The 20,285-nt window shown below is 39.0% G+C and overlaps 1 protein-coding gene across 2 annotated transcripts in view; it reads left to right on the top strand.

Moving 5' to 3' along the window:
- SPECC1L (sperm antigen with calponin homology and coiled-coil domains 1 like) overlaps positions 1 to 20,285 on the top strand; it is a 139,163-nt gene that overhangs the window by 101,713 nt on the left and 17,165 nt on the right. For both annotated transcript variants that reach the window (XM_082697665.1, XM_082697666.1), the window contains one exon: positions 1,652 to 1,754. In XM_082697665.1, the coding sequence (XP_082553791.1) occupies positions 1,652 to 1,754 (103 nt within the window). The remainder of the gene's footprint in view (positions 1 to 1,651; positions 1,755 to 20,285) is intronic.

Here is a 20,285-nt window from a genome sequence, read left to right as displayed (position 1 = left end):
TTCACAGTGATTATAGTAGTTTTATTTTGAGCATGATGGAGGTTGATTTATTTATTTTTTTGGCTTGCTTTTTTGTGTTCATTCAAATAACTTTTATCTTCATTCTCTTTTCCTATGTTTGGTGGTATTTTAACACACTTCTTTGAACTTTTTAAACCAAAGCAGGAGTCTGGTGGGCTGGCACACAAGCACCAAAGTATATTTCTTCAAGGTAGCAGTTTTAACTGCTTGTTGAAAATTTTTGTATTTTACTTCTGGTTCTAAGATAAATCAAACTGGTGCGGGTTCATTGCACCTCTCAATTGTAAAAAGCCTCAGTTCTAAATGTGTATTCTTTTATTTCCTAACTTATTTTGAAGGGTGAATACAGACAGAATCACTGTGTTGAAGAATACTGAGCTGCTTGTAACATAACCTTTAGGACACTTACTGGACTAAGTTTATGGAGTGTGGGGTAGAATCTCTGCTTTTTTTATAAAGTAACCACTAAAAACTAGACCAGGTTTTCAAGGGTATGCCACTTGTGAAAGAGCAGGTTATTTTAGAGGTACTCTTAGTCTAGGTAGTCCTGAAGTAGTTACTAAAAGGAAGGATTTGGCCCAGATATGCAGGGTAGTATGCCTCCCTTGCATGATCCAAACATCTTTTTTGATTCATTGTCTTTTCTGGAATAGGATATTTGTTCTGCCTTCAAGGAAATTGGCAGTACCCAAAAGTACCCTACGTATATTTTTAAGAAATGAGTTACAACCATTGTTGGGTTTTCTTTCTTTCTCTCTCTCTTTTTTTTCTTTCTTTCTTCCTTTCTTTCTTTGAACTTCTGTGATCTATCTGTGTTATAACTTATAGTAAACTCTGAAGTTCCTTAAGGGGGCAGGGAGCCTGTGTTGTTCACTACTCATTGCCCAGCACTTGCACACTGACTGGCGAAGTGGTGGGTAAGGAGGTATTAAATGAGTGAGTGAATTTACGGAAAAATCCCATTTTTCTATGCAAGATAAAATTCTAATTACCTATAGTCAAGAAAGAGTGTATAATATAGCAGTAAATACATTTGAGATGTTTTATGGATGTTTGTCGCCATCTGTTGTCTTATCTGCTTCCCCCAGTTGTAGGCACCTTGAAGGCAGGAACCATGCCTTATAATCCTTTGTATTTACAAGAAGGATTTGTTCTTAAAAAAGAGGAAATGATTGAGGACATAAAAGGTAGGAAACAAAAATGAATAAAATAAAATAAAGCATAAAGATTGTGGAAAGGTAAGCTATTAGGTGAAAGGCGGCTGTGGCAGCTTTCAGATGCTGCCAGCATCAAGTTATTATTGCCCCCTTCTGAGCGTTCTGGAGTGCATTCCATTATTTTTGTGAATGCACACTGTACTGAATCTTTGCCAGTTTCCTTGTGGATAATAGAGTTCCTCCCTTCAGACAGCAGAAACCCCTGACAGTGGTGGGTCAGTGAGGGTCCTGGCAAAATTGTAAGTAAAATCATATGAGTGAAAAGATGCATCTTGCCATTAGATGTCTTTGTGTGTGCAGTTATACTACTCAAAAATGCACCCTGACATTGTTCTCTTCTTTGTGGGATTTCTGGTTTATAATCGAGCTCAAATAAAAAATGTTTTAACTTTGGGTTCCTTGTTTTCACTTAGGGAAGAAAGGAAGGACCCTCTGTCAGCATTGGCAAGAGAATATGGAGGTTCAAAGAGGAATGCCTTGCTGAAGTGGTGTCAGAAGAAGACAGAAGGTTATCAGGTAATCAATCATATGGTTCCTTTGTCACACAGGAGCAGTGGCCGCACCAGATGCTAGAGTGTCATAGCTCGCTACATATCTCACATTAAGATGGGGGATCCTATGCTGAATTTTAAGAACACATTCAACACAAAGTCTGTCCCAGATTTGGCTGAGGGCCACTTGGATGGCATCAGTTTTTACCTTTCCAGAGTAGCTAATCTTTCTAGTACTTTTACTCAGCTATTCTGTAATACTTTCTTACTTAAGTCCTGTTAACTGCTTTCGCTGAGGTCTCATCTGGACTGAAAGTAAAAATATATTTATTTTACTTTAATATTTTCATTAATGGTTAAAATGATAAATTATATATATTTTATGTAAGTTTTATTGCAATAAATTACTTAGCAAAAAAGGGTAAATGATTAGGATATAAGTAGATAGAAAATCATCAAGGACATATTAAGACTTGAACTTGATACTAGACACTATGTGTATATATATGTATGTGTGTATATATATATAAATGTATATGTGTATACGTGTGTGTGTATGGACACACACATGTAACACATGTATGTATAACTGGACCTACCCAACCACAGCAGTATCAAAGATTCTTCTCAGGTGCACATAGAACATTACAGGATAGGGTATATATTGGATCATAAAATGTCTCAAATTTGAACAAAGATTGAAATTATATTGAGTATCTTCTGACCACAATGGAATGAAATTAGAAATGTGTAACAGGAGGAAAATTCACAACTAAGTGGAAACTAAACAGTTAAAGTAAAAAAAAAAGCAGTGGGCCAAAGGATAAATCACAAGGGAAATTAGAAAATAAAGAGAATGAAAGTGAAACAACCTACTGAAACTTACAGGAGGCATTGAGAGCAGTTTATAGCCATAAACACATATCTTCAAAAAGAAAATCTCAAATCAGTAACCCAACCTTTCACTTTAAGAAAGTAGAAAAAGAAGAGTAAACTAAACCAAAGTAGTCAGAAGGAAAGAAATAAAAATTAGAGCAGAAAAAACAGTAGAAGAGATTAATGAAACCAAAAGCTGGTTCTTTGGGACGCCTGGGTGGCTCAGTTGGTTAGGCAGCTGCCTTCCGCTCAGGTCATGATCCCACGTCCTGGGATCGAGTTCCACATCGGGCTCCTTGCTCAGCAGGGAGCCTGCTTCTCCCTCTGTCTCTGCCTGCCTTTCTGTCTGCCTGTGCTCGCTCTCTCTGACAAATAAAAAAAAAAAAAAAGCTGGTTCTTTGAAAAGATCAACAAGTTGACAAACCTTTAGCTAGATGGACAAAAGAAAAAAAAGAGCAGACTATAAGAGAAGGAACATTCCTAGTGACCTCAAGAAATAAGGAATACTTATTTACTTAGAAAATAATAATAATAATAGGAATACTTAAAAGGGAATACTATGACAAGCTGTACACTGACACATTGGATGACCTATATATAAAAGGACTAATTCTTAGAAATGCACTATCAAAAATGATTCAAGAAGGGGACACCTGGGTGGCTCAGTCAGTTGGGTATCTGATTCTTAGTTTCAATTCAGGTCATGATCTCAGGGTCCTGGGATCAAGTCTTGTGTCAGGCTCCATGCCCATTGCAGAGTCTATTTGTCCTTCTCCTCCCTCTGTTCCTCCCACCAAATAAATAAAATAAATCTTAAAAAAAAAAAAAAAGACTCAAGAAGAAAAAATCTGAATAGATCTATTCAACAGAAGATACTGACTTAATAAGCAAAACACTTCCAACAAAGAAAAGCCCACGACCAGATGGCTTCATTGGTGATTTCTACCAAATGTTTAGAAGAACTAACACCAGGCTTTCTCAAACTCTTCCAAAAATAAAGGAGAGAATACTTCCTGACTCATTTTGTGAGACTCATCTTGTGAGACCCAAAGACTCATTTAGGGTCTTTGCATGTGTAGTTCATTTTCCCTGTGTTTCCCTGTGTCCCCCTGATAACCGAGCCAGAAAAAAATGTCATAAGGAAACTATGAGTCAAGGGACGTCTGGGTGGCTCAGTGGGTTAAAGCCTCTGCCTTTGGCTCAGGTCATGGTCCCAGGGTCCAGGGATTGCCCTGCATGGGGCTCTCTACTCAGCATGGAGCCTGCTTCCTCCTCTTTCTACCTGCCTCTCTGCCTATGTATGATCTCTCTCTGTCAAATAAATAAATAAAATCTTTAAAAAAAACCAACTATGAGTCAATATTCCTTATGCAGAAATTCTCAGCAAAATACTGGTAAACAATCCAGGAACAGACAAAAAGGATCATACACCATGACCAAGTAGGATTTATCCCAGAAGTATAAGGTTAGTTCAATATATGATAATTAATCAGTATAATACATATCTCAATAGAATAAGGGGAGAAAAAAAAAACAAGATAATCTTGTCAATGGGCACAGAAAGAATATTTGACAAAAATTAAAAACCCATTTATGATGGGACGCCTGGGTGGCTCAGTTGGTTGGACGACTGCCTTCTGCTCAGGTCATGATCCCAGAGTCCTGGGATCGGGTCCCACATCGGGCTCCCAGCTCCATGCGGAGTCTGCTTCTCCCTCTGACCTTCTCCTTGCTCATGCTCTCTCTCACTGTCTCTCTCTCAAATAAATAAATAAAATCTTAAAAAAAAAAACAACCCATTTATGATAAGAAGAAAAAAAAACAATGAACAAATTAGGAATAGAAGGGAACTTTGTGCCCTCATAGAAGGGCATCTGTGAAAAACCTGCAGTTGATAGCATACTTAATGGTGAAAGATTTTGGAAGCTTTCCCCTCAAGATTAGGAACAAGAAAGGATGTCCACCCTCAACCACTTCTATTCAGTATTTTCCTGAAAGTTCTAGCTAGAGCAGTTGGGCAAGAGAAAGAAATAAGTTATTGAAAGGAATAAGTAAAATTATTTCTGTTTGCAGATGACATGATTTATATCTAAAAAACCTTAAAGAATTAACATACAAACTGTTAGAGCTAATAAACTTAAGCTAATTTGCAGGGTACAAGGTTAATATACTAAAATCACTTGCATTTCCTTCTTTCTTTCTTTCTTTTTTTTTTTTTAAGAGAGAGTGTTTTGGGCAGAGAGTGAGCGAGAATCCTAAGCAGGCTCTATGTCCTGCACTGAGTCCAGTACAGACTTGATCTCACAACCCTGAGGTCATGACCTGAGCTGAAATCAACACTTAAGCAGCTGAGCCACCGAAGTGCCCTATTACTTGCATTTTTATATACAAGTAATGAAAACTCTGAAAATGAACTTAAAATAATACTTCCACTTACAGTAGCATCAAAAAGAATAAAGTACTTAAAAAAAAAAAGAATAAGTACTTAGAAATAAATTTAACCAAGGGGAGGACAAGGCTTGTACACTGAAAACTACAAAATATAGCAGAAAGAGGGCGCCTGGTTGGCTCAGTGGGTTGGGCCTCTGCTTTTGGCTTGGGTCGTGATCTTGGGGTCCTGGGATTGAGCCTCACATCAGGCTCTGCTTGGCGGGGAGCCTGCTTCCCCCTCTATCTCTGCCTGCTTGTGATCTCTCTCTCTGTCAAATAAATAAATAATCTTTAAAAAAATAAAAATATATAGCTGAAAGAAAATCTAAATAAATGGAAAAACATCCCATGTTCATGAATTGGAAGTTGTGATGCATGCTACAGTGTGAATGAACTTTGAAAATGCTACACTAAGTGAAAGAAGCCAGACAGGAAGCTCTAGCATGAAAGATTTCGATACTCCAGATCTGAAAGTAGGCATAAAACAGATACTCTTAGCATTAATGAATGGCAAGAAGATCAATGCTGCTGGCTACAAGTTTGATCTAAGACTGAAATCTTAAGCATGAATCAATATTGCATAACCACTTGATTTTTTTTTCATTATGGTTTTTGTTTATTTTTAAAATTTATTTATTTATTTGACAGACAGAGATCACAAGTAGGCAGAGAGGCAGGCAGAGAGAGAGAGAGAGGGAAGCAGGCTTCCTGCGGAGCAGAGAGCCCGATGCGGGGCTCAATCCCAGGACCCTGAGATCATGACCCGAGCCGAAGGCAGCAGCCCAAACCACTGAGCCACCCAGGCGCCCCATGGACCCTGAGATCTTGACCTGAGCCGAAGGCAAAGGCTTTAACCTACTGAGCCACCCAGGCGCCCCTCATTATGGTTTTTTAATTGAAATATTCACATAAGATACAATTTAACCACTTAAGATATACATTTTAGTGGCTTTTGGTATATTCAGAGTTTTTAAAAACTGACCATAGTCAATTTTAGAATATTTTCATCAATCTAAAAAAAATCTTGTAACCATTAACAGTCAGTCCTCACTTGCCCTATAGTTAAGCACTAATTTACTTTCTATCACCATGTATTGGCCTATCCTGGACATTTCATATAAAGGGAGTCACAAAGTATGGGGGCCTTTGTGACTGGCTTCTTTCATTTAGTATCATGTTTTCAGGGTTCATCCATGTTGTGGCTTGTGTTGTCAGTACTTTATTCCTTTTTATGGCCAAATAACATTCCATTGTTTGGTTATACCACATGTTTTCCATTCATCTATTGATGGACATTTTGGTTGTTTTGGCTATTATATTTATGCTGCAGTGGATGCTGTGTGTAAGTTTTTGCATGGACATAAGTAATTTTCCTCATCCTCCTGTCCATCTTCTACTTTGCTGCCAAACTGGTTTGAAATTTTGATCTGGAACCTACTTCCTCGTTGCCATGCAGTTACAATCCAAGATCCTTAGTATGGAGGACAAGACCCCCTGTGATCAATCTGGCCCTTGCATAGCCTTTTTGACTCTTCATTCCAGTGAACTCCCCAGTCTCACCTTGGTCCCGAATGCCTCCCCATCCTCTCGCTTCATCCTTTCCATCTAGGGAGTATCTGCTCCTTCAGCTGAGAAAACAGCATCTGTGCAAAATAGCCTGTGCCCCTACTTCACCCCTACAAGGGTTCATCCTTTACATGTTCCACTCCCTCCTCCCAGAAACAAGGGAGTCAAGTTCTTCCTTGACTTCAGGACAGTGTTGGCTATATTTTAGGGCATATTCTTTGGGTCTTTGCATGTATAGTTCATTTCCCTGTGTTCCCAAACTCCACAGGGTGTATCACATGGGTACTAAAAGTTGTCAGTTTGCATGTCTGTCTTCCTTTCTAGACTAGGAAGCTTGTTTTTGCCTCTCCAGCATCTGGCATAAGGCTTAGCACATGACAAAGCTGACTAACTGTCTGAACCTATATATTGAATGTAATGAAATACATTAGAAGTTCATTTTTAGAACTGGGGTTCTCAACCCTGTGCATCAAAAACTGTGAAGATAGTGATAGTGGGGGAAAGGCAGATTCCTGAGAACCACACCTAAAGATCTGTGATTCTGGAGGTATAAAGTGAGACCCTGGGGTCTTCATTTTTGCAGGTACTGCAGGTGATACTTAGATCACACTGAGACTCACACATAGAGTAGTAATCAAGGCCATGGACTTGAGTGTCTGCTCTGCCCCTATTGTATGACCTTATGCAAATTACTCAGCTTCTCTGAGTCTCACCTTTCTCTTCCATAAAATAGAGGAGTAACTGAGGCAGTCATGCACATTCACTAGCATGTCTTATGTGTTTAATAGATTTTTAAATTACTATTTTATTTGATGCATTGGGTGCTGTCTGATAAAATAAACTACATTTTCTTAGACTGCTATGTTAGTTGAGGCACTTATTTATAACCTTAGTTATAACCTTTGTAACCCTTGGTTATAGAACTTTGCCATGTATCAAGTTGATTAAAAAGTTAAATGAGTTGATGGAGATCTTTCAAGCATTAAATCAGTAGTCTACCAATTGTCTCTTAGTTCCTTCCCACCTAAATTCTCTGCCTCTATGATTTTAAGGGACATTGTGTTGTTTTTTTTTTAAAAAAAAAACAATTCTAGGGGAAGCAAGAGGGAGAAGAGAGGCTAATCCAGGGATGCTTTGAGGAAAGCCACGGGATTGGGAGCAGTTGGTGGGGGGGAACCTCGAAGTCCTGCAGAGTTTTCCAAACTCCATGTGCTACTTAAGCGTTTGCATTGTGGGAAACAGTTACGCCCTAAGGGCTTCTGTCTGTGCTTGTACCCACGAGGAAACCCTTAAGGTTTAGATGAACGTGGGATTTGTCATGCAGCTGGTTCCAGATGGTTCCCCCATTACTACTTTTAGAATTGGGCATACCAAAGATTTCCTCTTATCTTTCTGCTGTGTTGAGTAGGCATTACACAGACACCCCACCCATATTACTGCTCTTGTAAAGGCCCATTTGTTAAGAGGTACTCCACCTGTTTAAAAAAAAAAAAAAATGAATTCAAAAACTTAAGAACTTTAATTAATTTTTAAGTTTTTTCCATTTAGCAGGTACTTACAGTACAGGAGGAAATATGCAAAATGGAATAGTCAACATATAAAAAGAAAAGACCTTCCTGGACACTAGACAGTGTTATTGCTACAACCCCAGTTTCCCCTTTCTTTACTTCCTATGGACACTTCTATAATGATATAGATTTATAGCTTTTTTGTTTGTCTTGCTTTTTTTTCCTGCAAGGCAGATCTCTATTCTTGCTGTTTAAAAGTAGATAGGATGCTGATTCTTTTATTTCCAAGTCTGTGAGTTAAAATTGGGCAGTCTGAAATGTGTACTCTTTTTGTAAATGGAAAGATATATCTGATCGAGCTCTTAATTGGTCAAGAGCCATAAAAGAGGTGACAGAACCCTTTCCTTATCTAGCTGTAAATATGGATGAGCATACCCATCCTTTGGAGCCAGCAGCTTGGGACCAGTTTTTTTTGTTTTTTTTTTTTTTTTGGTCTCTGACTGCTCACAGTCCACAGGAAAGGGCAGGTTGTGACACTTGACCAGCTCACTAGAGCAGGAGCTGTTACGTGACACTCAGCACATGTGGCTCTCTCAGGCCCTCCATGCAGCATTAATGCTTGGAGCATGCATGCTTTCTGTCGTAGGAGCTGTCTCATCAACGGAGATAGATTCCCTAATACCATATCATCTTCCTTTAACTCTCTTAAGAGTCATCCTAAAATAATTGTGCTAATCACTATAACTTCATTAACCATCCATTACAAAACAAGCCCTTGTGAGTTTGCCTTTTATCTAACAAGTACATTTTCTCTTGTGTCCTGCCACTCACTGTTTACTGAAGTTGTAGAATACTAGAATTACTACTGTTGAAAGGGCCTTGGCATTCTGATTTACTGTCAGGTTTACAAATGTAGGACTGAAAGCCCCATAGGATAAATGATGGCCTCAAGGCTGTCTCATGAGACCATGGCGTCACATAAACAACCTTCAGCACTATTGCTTTAAGGATTAAATCTTCCTTGTTTTTTAAATTAGTGCCTCAGTTTGTACCCATTATATTTTTATTTTTTTCTACAGTTATGCTTTTAAATTTAATTTAAATATGCAATTAAAACATTAATAATTCTGAAGTGCACAGGGAAAAGTGCTAATCCATTGTCTATTTCATAACCTCTGTAATTCTGCTTCCTGGAGGCATCTGCTTTCAGTTCTTCTAGCTGTTTGTTTAGGGGTTGACGGTATCAGATTGATAAGGTAATCAAGAAAATAATTTATACTTTCAATATATTTTCTGCAATTCTAAAATTTGTATTTAGCAGCTTCTGGTGTGCCATTGTTTTCTTGTTCTGAAGAAACATAGCTGAATATAGTCAAGGGGCCTCTAAAGGTTAATTTAAAGGAGCTTTACTTTGGGATGCCTGGGTGGCTCAGTGGGTTAAAGCCTCTGCCTTCGGCTCAGGTCATGATCCCAGGGTTCTGGGATCGGGTCCCGAATTGGGCTCTCTGCTCCGTGGGGAGCCTGCTACCTCCTCTCTCTCTGTCTGCCTCTCTGCCTACTTGCGATCTCTGTCTGTCAAATAAATAAATAAAATCTTTAAAAAATTTAAAATAAAAAAAAAGAGCTTTACTTTGGATGAAAAATCTTTGTTTTCTGATAAAATGCCAGACCTAGAATTGGATTAGTTAATCCAAAGGATAATGAAATCACTTAATCTAGTACAAAATAGTTTTAGTAGATGAAAAAAAGCTTTTAGAAGAACTGCCTGAGGTAATTTAATCTCAAATAAACATTAAGAATGCACAGTTTTGTTTAGGGATTTGCTCATTAATGCTCGGGATAGAGAAGAAAAGATTTTTCTTACATGTCTTAGTGGAGATCATTGGAGGCAGAAGAACTGACAGACTTGAATGATTTGGAAGTTATATTTTATGTGCTGTGCTTTATTTGCTTTCAATTTTTCCTGATACAAAAATTAACTGGTCAGATACATACTAAGGTGGACACCAGATAGGGCTCTGGGTGTTAAAGCAGAATCAGGAAATAAAAAAAACAGTCTCTTCTCAGGAAGATTATGGACTAGTCAGTAAGAACATATTAGTAATTAAAACTAAATAATGTACTTTTGTTTAGGTAGAATATCAGACCAGACTCTACTGAGAATTTCGATTTTGTTTAAGATAGTAGTGCATGGGGGCGCCTGGGTGGCTCAGTGTGTTAAGCATCTGCCTTCAGCTCAGGTCATGATCCCAGGGTCCTGGGATCAAGTCCCACATCAGGCTCCTTACTCAGCAGGGAGCCTGCTTCTCCTTCTGCCTCTGTCTGCCACTCCACCTGCCTGTACTCTCTCTTTCTGTCTCTCTCTCTCTCTGTCTCTCTCTCTCTCTCTGACAAATAAATAAGTAAAATCTTAAAAAAAGAAAAGAAAAAACACACTGACTTGAGCCCCATATTTACCCCTGCTTTTTTAAACCCTTGGAGTATTAAGCGACTTGTGGCATGGGGCAGAGACCAAACAGGAAGCAGTGGTCCAGAGCTTGTTTCAGAATCTCTGAGTGGGGATGCTAAAATTAGAATTTAGAGCTATTAAATCAATAGTTGAGGGTCCTAAATCCCAGGGGAAAGACAATGCCAGAGTAGCAGATTCAACATTTGATTTAGCTTTTGCCCTCACAATTGTTTGTCATGTCCTAAGTAAAATGTATGGAGGCTGACTTAGATTCAGCAGAAGCTGCTGCCCAGAGGATAGCCACTTTAGCCCCAGTTTATTATTAAAAAATCTCCTCTCCCCATTGAATGGTGTTGGCACCCTTGTCAATTCATTTGACTATATACAATGTTTATTTACTTATTTCCTTTTAAAACCTTATGGTTTATCTCTGGTCTCTTAACTCTATTCCATTGTTATGTAAGTCTGCCTCTGCCAGTACTGCGCCATTTTCATTGCTGGAGCTATCCAGTAAGTTTTGAAATCAGGAACTTTGAGTCTTCTAGCTTTGTTCTTATCTTTTCAAGATTATTTTGACTCTTCAAGGTCCCTCAAGATTCCATGTGGATTTTAGGGGGGTGTTGCTATTTCTGTAAAAAAAAAATTGTCATTGGGACATTGATAGGAATTGCATTGAATCTATAGATTTCTTTGGGTAATAGTAAATCATAATAGTATTAATTCTTCCAAGCCATGAATATGGGATGTCTTTACTTTCTTTCAGCAGTATTTTGTTGGTTTTATTATACAAATCTTTCACCTCCTGGGTTAGGTTGTTCCTAATTTTTTTATTCTTTCTGTTGCTCTTATAAATGGAATTATTTTGTGATTTCCTTTTTAGGTTGTTCATTGTTAGTGTATAGAAGTGCAGCTGATTTTTATATGTAGACCTTGATCCTGCTACTTTGCTGAATTCATTAGCTCTGACAGTTTTTTTATGTGGAATATTTAGAGTTTTCTACATAGAAGATCATATCATCTGCAGACAGAGATGGTTTTACTTCTTCTCCTCTTGCATTATATTTCTCTTTCTTCACTAATTGTCCTGGCTAGAAATTCCAGAACTGTGTGTTGGGTAGAAGTGGCCAAAGTGGACATCCTTGGCTTATTTTTCCTCAGCTTAGAAAAGAGCTTTCAGTTTTTCACCATTGAGTATAATATTTGCTGTGGGTTTTTCATACATAGCTTTTTATAGTATGGAGGTAGTTTCCTTCTATTCCTATTTTTCAAGTATTTTTATTATGAAAGGTTGTTGAATTTTGTCAAATGCTTTCTGTGTATCAACTGAGATGATCAGGTGGGTTTTTTCTCCCTTATTCTGTTAACGTGGTTAGTATATCACATAAATCAATTTTTGTGTGTTGTGAACCATCCTTGCATTCCAGGAATAAGCCCTACTTGGTCTTGTGGTCTTGGTGTAAAATCCTTTTAGTGTACTGTCGAATTTGGTTTGCTAGTGGTAATGCCAAAGTAGGACTTTGGCATTAGTGTTCATAAGAGATACTGGTCCAGAACATTGTTCTCTTGTAGTGTCTTTGTCTGGCTTTGTTATCCGGGTAACGATGGTCTCATAGAATGAGATAGAAATTATTCCCTCCTCTTTAATTTTAGTAGAAGTTTGAGAAGCACTGGGATTAGCTCTTTAAATGTTTGGTAGAATTCATCAGTGAAGGCATCAGGTCAAGGACTTTTCTTTACTGGAAATTTTTTCTGGTTCCTGATTCAGTTATCTTAGTTAAACATCTGTTCAGATTTTCTGTTCTTTGTAGTTCAGTCTTATAGGTTTTGTGTTTCTAGGAGTCTCCCATTTCATCTAGTAGTCCAGTTTTTGGTAGACAGTTGTTTATAGTACTCTGTTATCATACTTTTCCTTTGCATAAACTTGGTAATAATATTCTCACTCAGTTTCATTTCTGATTTTAATAATTTGAGGCCTCTTCTCTCTTTTTCTCTGAGTCAGTCTAGCTAAAGGTTTGTCAATTTTGCTGACTTTTTTAATGAATCAGCTTTTTTTTTTTTTTTTAATTTATTTATTTGACAGACAGAGATCACAAGTAGGCAGACAGGCAGGCAGAGAGAGAGAGAGAGAGGAGGAAGCAGGCTCCCCGTGGAGCAGAGAGCCCAATGTGGGGCTCGATCCCAGGATCCTGGGATCATGACCTGAGCCGAAGGCAGAGGCATAACCCACTGAGCCACCCAGGCGCCCCTAATGAATCAGCTTTTGATTTATTTTTTCAATTGTCTATTTTCTTTTGTTTACCTCTGCTCTGTTCTTTATTATTTACTTTCTTCTGCTAGCTTTGGATTTCGTTTGTTCTTATTTTTCTAGTTCCTTAAGTTTTAAAGTTAGTTTGTTGATTTGAGATCTTTTTTTTTTTTAAAGATCTTATTTATTTGACAGAGATCACAAGTGGACAGAGAGACAGGCAAAGAGAGGAAGGGAAGCAGGCTCCCTGCTGAGCAGAGAGCCTAATGTGGGGCTAAATCCCAGGACCCTGGGATCAAGACCTGAGCCGAAAGCAGAGGCTTTAACCCACTGAGCCACCCAGGCGCCCCGAGATCTTTTTATTTTTTAATGCGTGAGAGTTTATTGCTGTAAGCTTCCCCGAAACTACTTTCTCTGTGTCCCCTAAGTTTTGGTATTTTGGGTTTTACTTTTCCTTTTTCTCTTATTATTTTCTACCATCCCTGGTGGTCTAGTGGTTAGGATTCAATGCTCTTTCTCTTACTGTTTTCTAATTTCCCTTGTGAATTCTTCTTTGATCCATTATTTGGTTAAGATAATTTATTTTGAGTGGTAAACCAACCTTGCATTCTTGGGACAAATTCTTCTTAGTTATGACGTATTATTCCTTTTTAGCAAATTAAATTCAACTTGCTAAAATTTTGTTTAGATTTTTGCATCTATGTCTGTGAGGAATATTGGTCTGCAGTTTGTAAATAATATCTTTACCAAGATTGGGTTAGTAATGTTGACCATAGAATAAGTTGGTAAGAATTCTTTCTTCTTCAGTTTTCTGGAAAAGTTCATTTACAGTTGGTATTACTTCCTTCTTAAGTATTTGGTAGAATTCGCTAGTGAAGTCATCTTGTCTGGTTGTCTTTGTTAGGAACATTTTTAAGTACAAAATACAGAAATATAGTTTCCTTAGTAGAGACAAAGAACTATTCAGATTATGTTTCTTCTTGAGTGAGTTGTATCTTTCAAGGAATCTGTTCATTTCATCTGAGTTGTAGAATTTTTGGGATAACATTGATAATATTCCCGTTTCCTAGTTATCTGTAGAAACTGATGTGTGGTCTCTGCTTTCATTCCTGATACTGCAACTTTTGTATTCTCTCTTTCTTCCTTATTAATCTAGCTGGAGGTTTGTCAAATTTATCTTATTGGTGAACCAGTTCTTTATTTTCTTTATTATTTCTAATTTTCTATTTCATTGCTTTTTGCTCTGGTCTTTCTTACTTCCTTTTTTTTTTTTAAGATTTTATTTATTTATTTGACAGAGATCACAAGTAGGCAGAGAGGCAGGCAGAGAGAGAGAGAGGAGGAAGCAGGCTCCCTGCTGAACAGAGAGCCCTATGCGGGGCTTGATCCCAAAACCCTGAGATCATGACCTGAGCCGAAGGCAGAGGCTTAACCCACTGAGCTACCCAGGCGCCCTCTTACTTCCTTTTTCTGCTCACTAATTGGGTTTTATTTGCTCTTTTTCTTTAGTTCCTTAAGGTAAAGTTGTCATCATTTGAAGCTCTTCTTCTTTTCTGGTGTAGATACTTCTTGCAAGAAATTTTTCCCCTAAGTACCCAAATACAAAAAGTACATCGCACAAATTTTTCATTTTCATTCAGTTCAAAATACTTTTCTGTTCTTATTTCTTCTTTGATCCATGGATTATGTAGAAGGATTTCATTTCGTTTCCAAACACTTGAGGATTTTCTAGAGCTCTTTCTATTACTGATTTCTAACTAAATTTGATAATGGTCAGAGAATGTAACTTTCTATGACTCGGATCCTTTTAAATTTATTGAGACTCATTTTGTGGCACAGAATATGGTCTCTTGTTTAAGAAAATGCTAGTCTGGGGCACCTGGGTGGCTCAGTGGGTTATGCCTCTGCCTTCGGCTCAGGTCATGATCTCAGGGTCCTGGGATTGAGCCCCACATCGGGCTCTCTGCTCAACAGGGAGCCTGCTTCCCCCTCTCTCTCTGCCTGCCTCTCTGCCTACTTGTGATCTCTCTCTCTGTGTCAAATAAATAAATAAAATCTTTAAAAAAAAGAAAAGAGGGACGCCTGGGTAGCTCAGTTGGTTAAGCAGCTGCCTTCAGCTCAGGTCATGATCCCGAGTCCCACATCGGGCTCCTTGCTCGGCAGGGAGCCTGCTTCTCCCTCTGCCTCTGCCTACCATTCTCTCTGCCTGTGCGCTCTCTCTCTCTCTGACAAATAAATCTTTAAAAAAAAAAAAAGAAAAGAAAAGAAAGAAAGAAAATGCTAGTCTGATGTTGCTGGAGAAAGTTTCTATAAATATTAATTAGATACCATTCATTGACTATTTATCCTATTTTCTGTATCTCTATTTTATAGCTGCCTATTCTGTCCATTTTTTTTTTTTTAAGAGTTTGTATATTTGAAAGAGCACAAGCCAAGGGGAGAGGCAGAAGGAGAAGCAGACTCCCCGCCAAGCAGGGAGCCCAAAGTGGGCCTTGATCCCAAGACCCTGGGATCATGACCTGAGTCAAAGGCAGACACTTAGCCAGCTGAGCCACCCAGGTGCCCTATTATATCCATTTTTGAGCAAAGAATATTGCAGTCTTTTGATTATAGTTGTAGATTTCTCTACTTCTCCTTGTAGTTTTAACAGTGTATTCTAGGGCGCCTGGGTGGCTCAATGGGTTAAAGCTGCTGCCTTCAGCTCAGGTCATGGTCTCAGGGTCCTGGGATCGAGTCCCACGTCGGGCTCTCTGCTCGGCAGGGAGCCTGCTTCTCTCTCTCTCTCTCTCTCTGCCTGCCTCCATCTACTTGTGATCTCTGTCTGTCAAATAAATAAATAAAATCTTTAAAAAAAAAAAAACAGTGTATTCTATAACTGTTACTAGTACATAAAAATGAAGGGTTATGTCCTCTTGAGAAATTTACCTCTGCCATTATGAAATGACCTTCTTTACCTGTGAGAATATTCTGTGCTATGAAATCCTTATTTTATATGAATATAGCCGCTCTATCTTTCTCTGGGTTACATTTAGTGTGGTATACATATCTCTAGTGTGCCTACTTTTTGCGGGTAGCAAGCATATAGTTGCGTATTACCATATTTTAAAAGTTATTCTTCTAATGATTATTCTAGGGATTGGTTATAATACATATCTTACCCCAGCTGATTTAAGGTTTTTCTGACTTAATATGGTAAAATAAAGCAACTGCTGCTCTAATGTAGGTCCTTTTCTTCTTTCTTCCTTTGTGCTGCTTTTGTCATATGTGTTATATTTATTTGTGTTATAAACCCAGTAGTACAGTACTATAATTATTGCTTTATTCATTGTTACGGGTTTTTTAAAAAATAAAAGAGGAAAACAGATGAGAGCAATTTTAGGCATGATGGCTACTACAGGCTCCCACTGTTCTTACCTGAAATTATTTGCCTTTGATTCATTTCCAGAGCCCTGAAATTATTATTTTTGACAATTTTGTCCAGTTTTATGTATTTTTTTTTTAGAAAAAGGCATTGTTGACCTCTGCTCCACCACAGCTGGAAGTTTCCTCACATGCTTCCTTTTTGGATTTCTTTTCCCCCCGACCCTCTTTCACTAAGCAACAACAACAAAGGAGCACTTAGCCTTTCTTCTCCCAGAATTGTGTGTCCCCGTGGACTGAAGAGTCAGTAGAGTAAGAACTAATGGACAGATAAAAATAGCTCAGTCCCCCACAGCTTCCTTTGAAATATTAGGCTGTCTGTAGACAAGCAGGAGAAAAGGAAGTTCTCTTAATAAATTTATGAAGTATTCATATGATACTTGCTAGTGCCTACCCGGGTAGCCCAGGCACCTGGTGTTTGCCACACTCTCTTGGGCCACTGTGCATTTCTAGCATTCCAAAACTTGGGGGGTGAGTGAATTCTCTGTATAAAGTAGCTTTGTTTACCCAAAAAGCTCAGATTTCTTATGATTCCTCTTGTTCACTGCATGCTGAGACAGGGAATAGAGAAGTGTCTCTGCACATGTGACCCTTGGCCCCTGGTCTGTCCAATGCATCCAAGTGGTATTTCCATTGGTACTCCCCTTCCTTTTCAGAGAAGTCTTCAGTCTCTCATGTCAGAAACATTATGGAGTACCTCTTCCCCCAGTCCTTCCTTCCCTGTCTTCCCTTTGCACTTTCCTAGCATCCTCTCTTCGTGATTTCAGTTAGGACTAAGGCAGGGGTGGGTGGAATGGGAGAGGTCAGGAAAGCTGGGAGTTCTGCCAGTAGATAGAGTGCAGTTAAAATAATACATTTGGAATTCCTGATAGTTAATGCACAGCTTAGATGGTTTCATTTCCTCTTCTATAACTGGAATCTTAGGTCACAGGAATGACTTCCCAGAGTTAAAAAATAAAAAAGGTGGAGGCAGTAAGTAAGGGTTTTGATCTGAATTGAATCTAGGTTGAAAGTCTAATTTTTTTAAAATTTTACATTGTCAGTTTGGGTGGAAACTTAATTTTCCATACAGAAAGATCTTATTGTTTGTAAATATCACTGTGTTCCAAGGGTTAAAAATACTTGAACAAAGGGAAAGGGAATGGCAAGTTTGCAGTCCCACCCAGTCTTTATGTGCATTTCCATATATTCACCTGCTCTCTCCATGTGGTCACTCATGGTGCTACAGCCTGGTCATTCTGTGCACCCTTGTCTCACGGCTCCTCATACGCCTGTGCTCTCCACTGCACACAGTGAAGGTTAGGCAGATGGCCTTATGGTCACAGTGGAGTGAAAGAGCGGTTTCCTGTTTCCAGGGGATTCCTTTCAGTGCCAAACATAGCAGCTGGGAAACAAAGTTTTCCCAGAATCACAATGTACTTCTTGGGTTCTGTTTAAACATAATTTGACAGTTACCATTAACATCTATTTCCAGAAATGTCAAGGCTATAATTTTTTTTAATTAATTGCTTAATAGCATTACAATACATCGGTTTGATCTGTGTTCTCGTGTGCGGTAGGTGACACTACCCAATCAACATTTCCCCCAGCTGACTCCAGTTCTTAAGTGCTGATGTTTACATTTCTGATTGTGAGCAGCTTTTAGAGCTGCATTCAGGGCCCATGAATGTGGAAAGATGTTCAGGATTGATGGGCTGCACATAGCGATAGCAGTCTCACATGTACCTGTCATGTCTTCATCGACAGAATGGGCCTGTGGAAATGTGAGAAGTGAAAGGGACCTGAGGAGTTTGAACAGAGCCAGAGAGGCCTGTCATTCTCCTTAACTCAGGGTTCTGTTCCTCTTGCCCTGGTTCTTTTCCCCCATTTAACTCCCACCCACCTGCTGAATGTGGGAACATGGTGTGACTTGGTTAGCTATAAGGTAATTGTTACAGGAGTTTGTTTGCTTGGATAAAATTTGAGGCACTTAATTTGAATTAGCACCCACAATTCCATTTTCAGAAGTTGGAGAATATCAGACTTGAGATGACCTCTAGGAATCCTGTAGGCGGAGTTTCACTTCTCAGGTGACAGAACTTCAAATTAGAGAAGTGGCAGGCTTCCCGAGATTATACACCTAGGCCTCCAGACACACCAACCATTGTGCCCCCCCAGCAGGGTCCCAGGCTCGTCACTAAGTTTCCAGTAAATGGGAATTTTTATTATGAGTAATACTGAGAAATAGAGGAGAAATCAGATAAGTAACAGTTTCAGGAGCTGTTTCATTATTTTGCTAAAAGCCGAATCATTAGATTATTTGGGTCAAATAATCTTTATATATCAGATAGCACACTTTACTGCCTTACATCATGAGAAAAGTTGTGTGTGTGTGTGTGTGTGTGTGTGTGTGTGTGTGTGTGATTCACTTTGGATGCGATGCCAGCATAACAATATGAAGTCTATAGAGGAGTTGAAATTTGGCAGGTTAATTTTATTATATACATGATGCTCTGGCTTTTCACAAATAAGTTTAGCCTGAGGTCATTCAGGAAATTTAGGGTGGCCTCTCTGTAGAAGCAGGTAATTTGTAAAGATGCTCTATTGCTGCCTCATGATATATAATTATGGAAAGGGTAATTAACCATTAGGTACTGGAGGGAGGAGGAAAGACAAACTAGCTTCCTTAACAAATGGGCTCTGTAGATCAGGAGAAAGAGGCTGGTCTGGTTACCTACTGCTGCATAACAAACACCACCCCAAAAGTTAATGGCTTAAAATAATGATGACATTTATTTAGCTCATAAATCTACAATTTGGGTGGAGCTTAGTGGGGACAGCTCATCTCTACTCCATTTGGCTTCATTTGAAGCTCCTGCCCTCACCATGTCTGGTGGCTGATGGTAGCTGAGATTTCACTGGGCTGGGACTAGAAGCCTACATGCAGCTTCTCCATGTGGCCTGGGCTTCCTCACGGCGTGCCGGCTGTGTTCCAGGGGAAATGTCTCATGAGAGATATGGGCAGTAGCCCCTCATTTTTTATGACCTATTTTTGGGGGTCATGCGGCCTCTCTTTTGTTACATTCTATTAGTCAAGGCAGTCGCAAAAGCCTGTGCAGTTGCAAGGGGAGGGGAGCTAGATTCCATCTCCTGATGGGACGCAACAAGGTTCTGGAGACGATATAGGGCCAGAAATATTGGCCTTTTTTTGTGAAAAATCCAGTCTTCCACAGAGACTTTTCTTTTATTTAAGTAGAACAGCCAGTAATGTGACACTAGCCTGGCAGAACCTTATAATGATATTTTTAAAAAATATTGCCTCATAGGTGAGAGGGAACCTGGGTAGAGTAGGGGCAGTCTGGCGAAAAGTCTTCCTTATGAAAGCAGGATGCATTTGCCTGTATGGTTCTGCATAGCAAGAACCATACTGCACCCTGAGATCTCAGGGTCATGACTGTCTGCCTTCTCCGAACCCACCTAGGGTGTGGGTTCCATCAGAGTCTCTTGGACTGTGTCTGGTTCACCACGGTCTAACTGGAAACTACATTCGGTTACAGCACTCTGAAACACTGAGAAGAAGGACAAAGCTTAAAAACAAAGAGACCTAGGTGACACCCAGATGTGTTTGTGGCCCTGGGATCCCTTGTTTGAAAAAAACAGATGCTTTGAGGAAGAATTGACATATAATAAACCATATATTTAAAATTTACAATTTGATGACTTTTGACATACATATGCCTGTAAAACATCCCCACACATGGTGAGTATATGGACGTCCACAGAAGATTCCTTAAGCCTCTCTGTATCCTCTTCGTCCTGCCTTTTCCCACACCCACCCCCAGGCAACCACGGTCTGCTGTCACTGCGTAGTGTTTGCATTTTTTATAATTCTGTATAAATGGGATCATAGCGTGTATAATTTGGGGAGGGTTCTGGCTTCTGTCACTTAGCATAATGATCGTGAGATTTATTCATATTGTGTATTTCAAGAATTCATTTCCTTTTTTATTTTCTGAAGAACAAGTCCGTTTTATGGATACATCACCATTTGTTTATCCATTCAGCTGTTGCTAGACATTGAGT

Source organism: Mustela nivalis (assembly GCF_964662115.1).
Source record: "Mustela nivalis genome assembly, chromosome: 14".
In the NCBI taxonomy this organism is placed as follows: Eukaryota; Metazoa; Chordata; class Mammalia; order Carnivora; family Mustelidae; genus Mustela; species Mustela nivalis.
Note: the sequence above shows the minus strand (reverse complement) of the source record. Positions and strands in the feature narration are given on the sequence as shown.